General features: G+C 30.4%; 1 protein-coding gene across 2 annotated transcripts; it reads right to left on the reverse strand.

The window, feature by feature from the left end:
- Positions 1-6,450: 6,450 nt before the first annotated feature.
- Positions 6,451-7,732, reverse strand: LOC127151066 (putative disease resistance RPP13-like protein 1). 2 transcript variants are annotated; one of them, XM_051090448.1, is made up of 2 exons: positions 7,465-7,732; positions 6,451-7,021 (listed from the first exon to the last, which is right to left on the reverse strand). In XM_051090448.1, exons 1-2 carry the CDS (start codon positions 7,730-7,732, stop codon positions 6,624-6,626), a joined length of 666 nt encoding a protein of 221 aa, XP_050946405.1. In that variant the 3' UTR covers positions 6,451-6,623. The 2 variants fall into 2 exon arrangements, with proteins under 2 accessions (XP_050946405.1, XP_050946404.1); XM_051090447.1 differs by having other exon boundaries at positions 6,451-7,078.
- Positions 7,733-11,806: the final 4,074 nt, after the last annotated feature.

Here is an 11,806-nt window from a genome sequence, read left to right on the forward strand (position 1 = left end):
TAAACTAAGTTATCATGTTTGTTTTATTTTAATATTTCAAACAATATAATCTCAAAGCCAATTTAGTACTCTCAAGACAACTTTATGTGTTTAGAATTATGTTTTTTTTTTTTTACTTGTTTTATATATTTTTACTCCAACATTTGAAACGACTCTCTAAAATAAGTGGAATATGTTTCATTAATCAGACTATATTGAGGAAAAATTCATCACCTTAAGAGAATGAGAATACTATTAAAGTTTTTCAAAATCTACGATAAGATAGTCTTTGAATAAATATTTGTTTTAAAACATTGATTAAATTCATTTTTTCTCGGGATCAAATTTCGAACTTCCAAAGATATTGATCCTTCACCTCAAGAATCTAGAAATAACGGGCTCCCAAAAATTTCTAGATTTCGTCGTAGGAGTTTTTTAGCGAAATCGATGTGGGTTATTAAGAAAAGTTGATTAGAACACCCTATGAAATATAGATTTAATTTTGAACTTTGAAAAAATATATAGAATATAATTTTAAAGAAAATGGTTTTTGAAAAGAAAATGGTTTTTGAAAAGAAAATTTAAGAAATATTTCAAATCACTTAGCACTTAGTGATTTTAGTTAAAATATTTTAGAAATGCAAAAACAAAAAATTTTAAATAGAGGTAAAAAGCGAATGATGCATAATATAACAAACAAAATTCAATATGCCACATAATAAATTAAGCAAATAACATAAGATTTTGTTATTTAAGAAAAATATTGGCAATTGATCTCGAACTCTCAAAGAAGCGGCCCCTAGCCCTCACCTCAAAAATTTAGAAATAACGAACTCCCAGATATTTCTAATTCTGTCGTCGAAGGTTTTTGTTTAAGAATAAAATGTAAAGAGAATAGGGATGTAAAGAAAAAAATCAAATTAATTAACTAATGCAAAATAATATTGTAGTATTGTCAAAATAAATTCAATGTAAGATGTTAAAGTGTAACGACTCAAACTTTTAAACTAAGTTAAGGGCATTACTCAAAAGATAACTAACAATTTAAACTTTCTCAGACAGAAAACTAGAATTCTTATAAATTCCATACCAAATAAATGTTTATAAAACATAAGATTATCAAATCTAACAAAAATAATTTGAAAAACGTGACCTGTGGGTTCTTAACACTTTTTTTAAGGAAATAAAGATAAATAAAAGAGATAAAACTTCAAGTAAAATATCTAAAATTTAAAATACTAAAAAAACATATAAATAGACGTGAAAGTTGAATTGTGTCTCTATATGGCAAGTCACAGATCTTTTCTGTCACTTGCATGCTTTTCAAGATTAGCTACCTTTGTCTGAAATATTAAACATAGAAAAGAGTTAGTATATAAATATACCCATTAAAGGACCCACTACTCGTCCCGCTAGATGATCTATTAACTTCCTGTTAGAAACACAATCATAACGTCGTGTGTCATCCAATGGAACACACCTGAGTAAATGATAGCAGGTACACACTCTATAAACATATTTGTAATACGTAGGTACACCACTAATCTTGTGAGTTATATCGTCGGAACACCCCTAGTCGTGCGAATGACCCTTTATACACAATATAACTGTCCCCTAACTGTGCATGTATCCGTAGGTACACCCCTAAATCCTGCGAGTGGTCCCATAAGAATACTTCTGATCATGCGAGTGACCCCACAAATAGGATCACAATACAGGTGGGGTAAGAAACCTAACAAACACACCACAATCCAAAAGCATATCACAGTCAACATAACATGGCATGAATCATTAGTCAAAATAGTCCATAATCATAAGAGTCCATAAAGCATGAAATCCATAATCATGCTTAATCATTAAGTAACATTTTTCAACAACCATAAGTCTCATTATGCATTCTCAGCTACTATCAATACAAAATCACAAAGTACATGCAGCTCTTAAAATTTAATTCGAAGGTCCAGTAGTAGCATCTCTTACCTCGAGATTAGTTAACATATATTCCTTAACTGTCAAAGCTTTCCAAATAACCAATCCTAGAGAAATTCTACAATTTAATTAATAAAAAAATTAACAGTTGGCTAAAGATCCAAAAATCCTTCCAAATCAACTTACCAAAGTTGGGGTTGAAACCAATTCAACCTTGATGGGAAAAATGCACAATTCAAATCCTTCAATTAGCCAATTGAACCTTTGAGGAAAAAATAATCCAACTTAATTCAACTAAATCCAAAAATCAACTTAAACCAAAAAAAGTTAACATAGGATGAGCATACCTAAAACCCAATCAAAACTCACCGATAACTTACCCAAATGGCTCAAATAGTTGTTAGAAGGCAAAAAATTAGCTAGTGGCTCAGCTTGGATGGAAAACAACTAAGGGAAAGGGATTGGACGACTCAAGTACAGCGGCTCAACTCATAAACTGGAATTGGAAGTTTGCTCGGGTGAGATTGGCTCGAACGAAAACAGATCGGTGTGCACGGGTCTTTGATCTTCTTCGAATGGGTCGATTGGCATCAACAGAGGAGGGCTTCGCCGGACGTGACAAAGGACAACGACAGTTACACAGTGCGAAGGAGAGGCGCAGTTAAAGAGATGAATCCATGTGGTGGCTTGCGACGAACTTCAACGAAAACTCCTTGTCGACGGACAGGAAGAACGACTACTTGGTAGCACCCGATGGTTCACGATAAAGAAAAATCAAGCACCTAGAGGAAAAGAATGACGATGAACGAGGCAAAGTGGCTGGCAGCGCTAGGGTTTAAAGAAGGGAAAGAGAAGAAGATGAATAGTGTTTACACAGAACGATGAGGGTTTAAATAAAATTAATAATAATAATAATAATAATAATAATAATAATATAATATCATTATTATTAATAATAATATATTTCTTTTCCTTTTTCTTTTTCTTTTACTTCTTTTCCAATTAAAATAAAATATTCTCTCTTTATTTAAATCTCCCATCCAATCAAATTCTTTTTTACCGTAATAATTATCTTATTACCAATAATTATAATTTTTGAAATATAATTATCTTCCTTATTTTTCTTTTTCTTTTTTCTCAGCAAGTATCCTTTCTTCAAATAATTATCCTTCAATAATTTATTCATCTTTATTCTCTTTCCAAAATACAATCTCTTTTTCTTAAATAATCATGTTTTAATAAATATAATTATCTTTTCATTTTCCACAATAATTATATATATATATAAATTTCAAATCTCTACAAAAATTTTCTACTCCTCCAATTTAATTAAATAAACATCCAAAGTTATCTAATTAATTCCAACTTCCACAAAACCACGTAGCTTCAATCAGATGAAAAATGAAAATTAAATAACGTCCAATAAATGAAACCTAATTAAATAAAACTAAGATAATTAACTCCAAAAATTATTTATTTAAGATTATATAGATAATTCTTAATTTTTTAGACGTTACACAAAGCATACATACATATATTTAAGATTATATAATAACAATTATTATGAATAATGAAAATAAGTCGAAAGAAAAAGAAAAAAAAATAGAATAACGGTAAACAAAATAAGGAAAGAAGGAAGAAAGGAAATGAAAAAAAGAAAAAGGAAAAGATAATGGAAACTTTCCTAAATATAACAAACTAGTGAAATATTTATGTGTCGTGTAACAAAACTCATAAAATTAATCATTTTTTAAATATTTTAGGTTTGTCATTCCATCTTTTTCTTCTCCCTGCTATTTTTTAATCGTCCTCCTCTTCTTCTGTATTCTACTTTTTTAGTTGCGATTTCTTCCCTTTTTTTTTTTTTGTTTTTTAGATTTGGGTGACCAAATTTATTTCTTTCTATCGTCTTTCTTGTTTTTCTCCCTTTTTTAGATGCATGCATGTCTTTCTTCTTTTTTCTTTTTTTTTTTCATTCACTGCATGCATTGTATCGTCTTTCTTCTTTTTTTTTTTTACGTTTAAATTAGATTACCAAATCTGATGGTGTATAAGAATCTTGAAAAAATTGGTTAGGCATTTAAATTAGGACAACAAAAATTAAAAGATTGTGTATAAAGAATATTAAAAAAAATATTTATACCAAATTTTGAAAAAACAAATTGTTTAGATTTGGGATAGTCAAATCTAAACGATCGTGTAGCCAAATCTAAACGATAGTATACCAAATTTTGAAAAAAAAAATTGTTTCGAACGATCGTGTACCCAAATCTAAACGATCGTGTAACCAAATTTAAACGATCGTGTAACCAAATCTAAACGATCATGTAGCCAAATCTAAATGATCGTATACCAAATTTAAAAAAACAATCGTTTAGATTTGGAAAAATATAAACGATCGTGTAGCCAAATCTAAACAATCGTATACCAAATTTGGAAAAAAAAAAAGGTTTAGATTTGGGCTAGCCAAATCTAAATGATCATGTAGCTAAATCTAAACGATCGTGTAACCTGATTAATTAAACGATCGTCTAACAAATTAGTCAAATCTAAACGATCGTATATCAAATCACGTTATCAAATATATTACGCGCATTGTTGATGGGCATTTTTGATATTTTACACGTTGGGCCTCTGAGCTTTTTCCATTTTCGGAATTGTTCTATACAGTGTAAATATTTTGCTGCTTTTTTATATTTTTGAAAAGACCCCAAAAAATAAATAAATAAAGAAAAGAAAAGAACAGAGGGGTCGACCAATAATAAAAATAACAATAAGATAAGTATAATAGTTATAATAATGAGTTTAAAAAAATGGGTCTTTTCAATAATATAACAAAGGGGCACAATATTTAGACTGTATATAACAATTTCAAAAACGAAAAGATCCCACAGGCCTACCGTGGAAAATACCAAAAATGTACTGTCAACCACGCCGTCAACAATGCGCGCGTAATATATTTGGTACAATTTATTTTTTAATTCTATCGTTTAATTTTGTTATACGATCGTTTAATTTGGTTATGTTTAAATTTGGTTACATAATCGTTTAGATTTGGACTCAAATCTAAATGATTTTTTTTTTCAAAATTTGGTACACAATCGTTTATATTTCACTAAACAATTTTTTTTTAATTCTTTTGGTACACAATCATTTCTTTTTACACGATCATTTAGATTTATTTACACGATCGTTTATTTTTTCAAGATTCTTTAGTACACGATCGGTTAGATTTGTCTACACGGGGATTTATTTTTTTAAACAATTATTTACATTTGGCTACTCTAATCTAAATTATTATTTTAAGATTCTTTATACACGATCTTTTAGATTTTGTTATTTTTTGTACACGGTCGTTTAGATTTGGTTACCCAAATTTAAAAAATGTAAAAAAAAAAGAGGAAAATAAGAAAGACGATGGAAAGATTAAACAACGTAAAAAAAGAATAGGAAAATAAGAAAGACGATGTAAAGAAATCGCAGTGGAAAAAAAAAAAGAAAAAACGAAAGACGATGAAAGAAATTGCAACGAGGAGGAAGACGGTGAAAGAAATTGCAGCGAGGAGAGGAAGAAAGACGGAAGAGCAAACTTAAAAAATTTTAAAAATGACTAACTTCATGGGCTTTGTTACACAGGTCGTAGATAGTTTGGTGTTTCTTGTATTTATGAAAATTAACCTTAAAAAACAGTAATAGTAATATTGATATTAATATAATAATAATAATAATGATAATGATAATGATAATGATAAAAATTTTCCTATCCCTCTTTCTTTTCACTTGGTCTTTCTCTCTATGTTTTAGAGAAAAGAAACAAGGATCAAGAGTTTGGATTTAAAAAAAAAAAAATGTAATGATAATAACCATAAATAAAAAAGCAAACATTTTTTTTATGTCTCTTTCTTTTTCTCTATTTTTTAGAGAGAAGAAAAATGCTAAAGTTTTTTCTCTAAAAAAAGAATAATGATACAAAGAAAAAAAAGTAGCAAGAGAAAATAATAAAATCTTCCTTTATATATATTTTTTTCTCTCTCCACCTTAAAAAAAATAGAAGAAAAAAAGATTTAGATCCCGAAGAAAATTACTTGTTATTTAAGGTGCGGATTCTTGAAAATAAATTTCTACCAAATGCAACCTTCAACTAAATTATCCTTCATCGTGGGGTTAGGTTGTTTAGGATAAAGAAAAAATAAAGAAAAGAAAAGAATAAATAAAAACCCACCTTTTTTTTACAGAGAAATCGACATTTCGCAGAGATTCTCTTCAAAGAATTTTTTTTCTCTCATAGAAATTCTTTTTAAACTATTTTCTCTTATGGTAGAGATTCTTTCTAAAGATTTTTTTTAAAATGACCAAAGACCGCTATTTATAGACCCAGAGTGTACCACAAATTCGAAAAATTCAATAGGAATAAAATCAAATTAGATGTAATGTGGATAAATTAGTTTTCCTTTTCCCTAAATAATAGAAATAAATTCAAATGAGATATTATGAGATTTTACGAAAAATAAATTAATTTATTGTCAAAAAATTGCACATCATTCTCATAAAAAACTTCTGGAATGTTTAATAATTTGGGACATTTACCTATTTCCAAGCACTTAAGATTGGGAAAAATTGTAAAATTTGATGATGCATCATTTGTCCTTACTTCTTCCCATTGCTCGAAGTTGATCGTATCAAATATTACAAATTTCTCAAGCTTTGGGAAGAATCTAGCTTCTTTGATTTGGATCATTACCATAGAACTCGTTGCCTATAGCTTGGAGGCCTTGGAAGCTGGAAATCTCAAGTTCCTTTAGGTTGTTTAATTGTCCAAGCATTGGAAGCTTTTCACAACTATTACAACCACATAAATTTATCTTTCTTAAATTCTCAACAAAAATATTGTTAGGCAAATGTTTTCCTGCGAAATGGAGGATTTTTAATGATTGGAGATTTTGGTTTGGTTGAAGTCCTTCCAACACTTCCAAATCATTGTAACCGTTGTTATCATTCCTTTCCATTGGCCAATTTAAGTATAGCTCTTTCAAATTCTCATTTTCTGCAAAGTTTGCTCCATTGGCTTCCTCTTTACTATTCAACTTTCTCCAAACACAAAACACTCGGTTACCTTGCAAGTTTTTCAATGGACCCAATTCAGTAATCTTACAACCTTTTTCAAACCCAACTGCAAAATAAGACAACGTTTGAAGTTGAGACAATTGACTTAAATGTGGAGGTGTTTTGCAACCAGGTATACTGAATTACAAGTGTCTTAAATTTACCGTATTTGTAAAGTTCATCGGAAATTCTTCAATCATCGACAAATGATGATAAACCTTTAGTGTTTGCAAATTATGAAGCGAAACAATATACTTTGGAAATTTTGATCTTATTGACCAACTTGAAATCTCTAGATATCTCAAGTGTTTCAATTGACAAATTGACTTGGATAACTTATCACTAGATATCTTCAAAACACGCAAACAAACAAAGTTCCTTATCTTAACATCAAAAGGTGTCTGATCTATATTGTGAGGAATCTTTTGAATGAAATCAATTGTGTGAACTTACATGCAACATTTTGAATCCCCTTCTTTTGATGTTCCTTCTCCAATATATTGCTAGGATTTAGCTGCAAATTTTGATCCCTTGAAATTGCCATTGCAATATCATGTACAAGATCATGCATCTTATATTCTTCTATTCTTCTGGTCCTTGTTTCATTGGCATCTTCAAGTAAGCAGTGTGACAACAAGATCTTAAAATATATATCTCCAACATTTTCCATTGTCACGTTTCTTCCTTCCTGTGGTTGAAGAAAACCGTGTGCCATCCACATTTGAACTAGTTCTTGTTTTTAATTTAAACACAAAAATCCTTGGAAAAAATTGAACAATATGAAAAACATTGCTTTACTGCAGATGATGGTAGACGATCCGCACTTAATTTTAATATAGACAAAAAAAAGTTTTCCTCTTGTATGGGAGTTATTAGCACACTTTTCAACATTTCCTCCCATCTCTCAACATCTCCTTCAAATTTTACTGCCCTTCCCAAAACTCGTGCAACCAATGATACACCACCAATTTTTTTGACCAACTTTTTTTTAATGATCCACAAGTTTGAAGTCATCGATAGTCCATATGCATTTGCACTTTCTTTAAACAAAGACCAACATTGATCACCAGATAATTTACTTAAAAGATGACCATGACACATTCCCATGATTTTTGCAACTTTGGCACTCCTTGTAGTCACAACAATACTATTCTTAGAGTTTCTAGAGATCTTGAGCAAACAATATTTCAACTCCTCCCATAGAAAACAATTTTTGTTCCAAACATCATCAAGCACAAGAAAATATCTTTGCCCATGCATCTCTTTTTGGAGTTCACGAAGTAAAACCTCCTTACTATCCCCTCCATTAGAAATGCCGCCTTTTAAATTGTGTAAAATATCTAGCAAAATCTTGTTGACAATAAATGGTTCGGACACAGAAACCCATACAGTTTTATCAAAATGTTCTCTAACCAACTCATGGTTGAAAACTAACTTTGCCAAAGTTGTTTTTCCTAATACCCATACCAACAATGGGTAGGATTGATGTAACTTGATTTCTAGCATCAATCACTTGTTTCACTATACTTTCAACTTCAACATTCCTCCCCACAATCTTATGATTATCGAGTTCCGAAATTGTGTGTCTCGAAATTGACTAATAACATCGATCTTTGGTCTTGCAATTTCATTTCTCACTAGTCCTAAAGGAGTAGCCTCATGGTAATGCTTTTCAAACAATGCTACAAGAGTCGTCATTTTTTTTGCCATGTTACGACGAAAGATCAAAACATTGGTAGAAGGAGAAAAGAAATCACACACCTTCTTCGTTTTTCTTTTTTGGACCTTTTGTCGAAGATCTTCATAAACAATTTCGTCTAATAGATCATCAGCTTGATAAACAAGATGTTGAAGATCGTCCACCCACATCCTCACAGAATCATGATGTAATTTTCTCGTGTTGATGTCGCGTAAGAAAGCTTCAGCCTTGAGTAGCCATTTTTGGAGCTTGGAGAGATGTTCCTCAAAGCCCCATGCTAGGCCAGTTTGCTCCCCTGCAACCTTCAACACCTTCTTCAACATTTCTTCCACAGCGAAAGTCCATAGGAAATCACCCATTATTGTTCAATTCTAAGGTTCTATCTCAGAAAGAATGCTCAAATGATTTGGAGAAGAATTAGATCTAAAATCCAAAGGATGTATGAATCGAAGTGGTCTTTGTAAGTCAATGTGGACTTTGGGACAGAGGATGCTTCACATAAATGAAATTTGGTTGGAAATTAAATGTTCGGCACTGTCATATTCATATCTAACCTAACCCAACAAACAAACAAAAATAAATAAATAAATAATATAAATACATTTACATGAAATACTATTTTTGGAATAAAAAACATAGTTCTAACTATATCTTTCCCTAATTTATTACTACGTGGGATGCATTTGTTATAAAATTTTATAATATAATCTCTCTTATAAAATTGATATGTGATTTTATTAAATCTTGGTAGTTATATTATTTATTTAGTAAATCCAATATTATCTATCTATATATATTATTTAGATTTTACTAGATTTGGAATTAAAATTTTATAGACTTTATCACTCTAGCTAATTTAAAAAAAAACCATGTTTTATTTAATTATAATTTGCTAACTTTTTCGAATTGAAATAAATTAATAGTTTATTCTTGAATTCAATTATCGGAAAATTAGAATTTTTTATTAAATTATATTTCAAGAATAAAAAAATCATAAAGTTTTAAATTTTAATTTTTATCTTGCCACTAAGTCTTTTTCTAATATTGTGATTTTTAAGCTTAAAAATTCGTCTTCGAAACAGTTAAATGGACCCAAAAAAAAAAAAATGTCAGTAAACTAAATGAGAAATTTTATACATAAATAAATAAACTTAATAATATATATTAGTACGAAAAGAAGTCTAGGGGTGGTCATTTAATCTGCAAAAACAGATCTGTTTCTTAAAATTGAACCTAACTGAACCGAATACTCACCAAAAATTCGGTTCAACCAGTTTAAAGAAATTTGAAACCGAATAGAAACCGAACGGAACCATTTTTAACTACTATATATTTATTTTTATGTTTCTAATAATTTATAAAAATATCTCAAAAAGGGAAAAAAAGCATGAGAAAGTGTATTTCAAAAAATATTATTATAATTAAACTAAAAATGTATTTGGAATGAATTAAAAAATGGTTTTTCAAGAATTCATTTTTATTTAAACACTATTGATAAAATCTTCTAAAAAAAACACAAATGTGTTTTAAAACTTTTTTGAAAAAGTATTTGTCTAAACAAGTTTATTTTGTTTGTTATATTTACTAAAAGTGATTTTATTAAACTTTTTCAATGTTGATCAATGGTGACGGTCACCGTAGTTAGTTGTTGGAAGTTCGTCAGTGGAGTTATCGGTGGTGATGATTAGAGATTGACCTGAACCCTAAAAAAATGTTTTTATTAACTATGGGAGGCTCTGACCATGTACCACTGATACAATAAAGGTCCAAGGTGAGAACATTATGCGGAAAGACTTATAAAGTAAAATTGCGATTCGCGATAGAGTTATGCGATGGAGGATCTCTACGCAAAGGGGGTTATGCGGCAAACAGTTGGACAGCTTGAGATACTTCACCAGGATGCAGTGACGTGACTCTTGTGTCAAAAAGCCAACATTGATTTGACCTTGCTGTCTAATTCAAACTCATGATAAGGGTTGGACAGAGGCATGTAGCGTTTTGAGATTGGACCACTTCTCGCCGTAGGTAGGGGTAATCATTTTGATATGGAAAAATCCACCGGAGAGACCTCTAAATAGAGGAATTTCGACCAGTTTGAAGTTGCTTTTTTTCCTAAGCTTACCTGAGAAAGAACAAAGTTCACTACAAGAAGTGGGGAGACTCCCGATACATAAATATGTCGGCGAAAGTGATAAAGACGTTGGAAAATGAATTTTCGACGCAAAAAGGAACATCGAGAAGACCATCGAAAAAATGCATCGGAAGGCTGATTCTCGATGGTCACCAACAAGGCATCGGGACTCATCTTCTGCTGATGTCATCTTTGCTGACGTCTTCGATGCATCAGCAACAAGTTATCCCTGATGTCCACAGTTCGACGTCAGTTATGCGTAAAAAATAATGACTCCCGACGTTTATATATCCGACATCATCCATGTGTTAGCAATGATCATCTCCGACGTGATGTTTGCACCATATTACCGACGTATGTACTATGTTGAGAAATATTTTAAATACATAATTTTTTAAATATTTATTTCTTGAAATATTTGCATTCATTTTCGATTCAATTAAAGAAAATTTAAAATAAATTATTAAATTATGAAATACAAACACAAATTTAATAAAAAATTAAATGTTCATAATACAAAGAAGTACAAAAATGTAACAACGTTCATAATACAAATAAAAAATATTCCCCGTTTAAAGAAAGTGCAAAGAAAGTTGTACTTCATAACTTACGTCTCCTAACGAGTCTCGTACGTCATTCTACACCGTGAATCCTATAATGATACAAAAGTGGCTAAGTTTAGAAAATATATATGCACATCATCAATATATACTATCATTTCAAAAACTTAATAATAATAGAAACGTATATACGTACCGACAAGCTAGGGATCATGTGGTGGTCCTTGTTGTGCCCGAGTCATGTCTTCTACGAGCTTCCGCATTTGTTCCTCTTATGAAACTAACGCTTCGTGATTTCTTGTCTGTTATTCAATTCGTTGCATAGCTTGATCAAGCTTAGCCTGTAATTAGAGTTGTACTATGGACTGCAAAAATGAGTTCGTGGAACTGCTCGCACCGGTCGTC

The sequence above is a fragment of the Cucumis melo genome, chromosome 9 (assembly GCF_025177605.1).
Source record: "Cucumis melo cultivar AY chromosome 9, USDA_Cmelo_AY_1.0, whole genome shotgun sequence".
NCBI lineage: Eukaryota > Viridiplantae > Streptophyta > Magnoliopsida > Cucurbitales > Cucurbitaceae > Cucumis > Cucumis melo.

Coding starts and splice junctions, on each gene's coding strand:
- LOC127151066 (XM_051090447.1), bottom strand. CDS start 7,732: ATGTGGATGGCACACGGTTTTCTTCAACCACAGGAAGGAAGAAACGTG. Junction 7,079..7,464: donor GGGGATTCAAAATGTTGCAT/GTAAGTTCACAC, acceptor CTTATTTTGCAG/TTGGGTTTGAAAAAGGTTGT.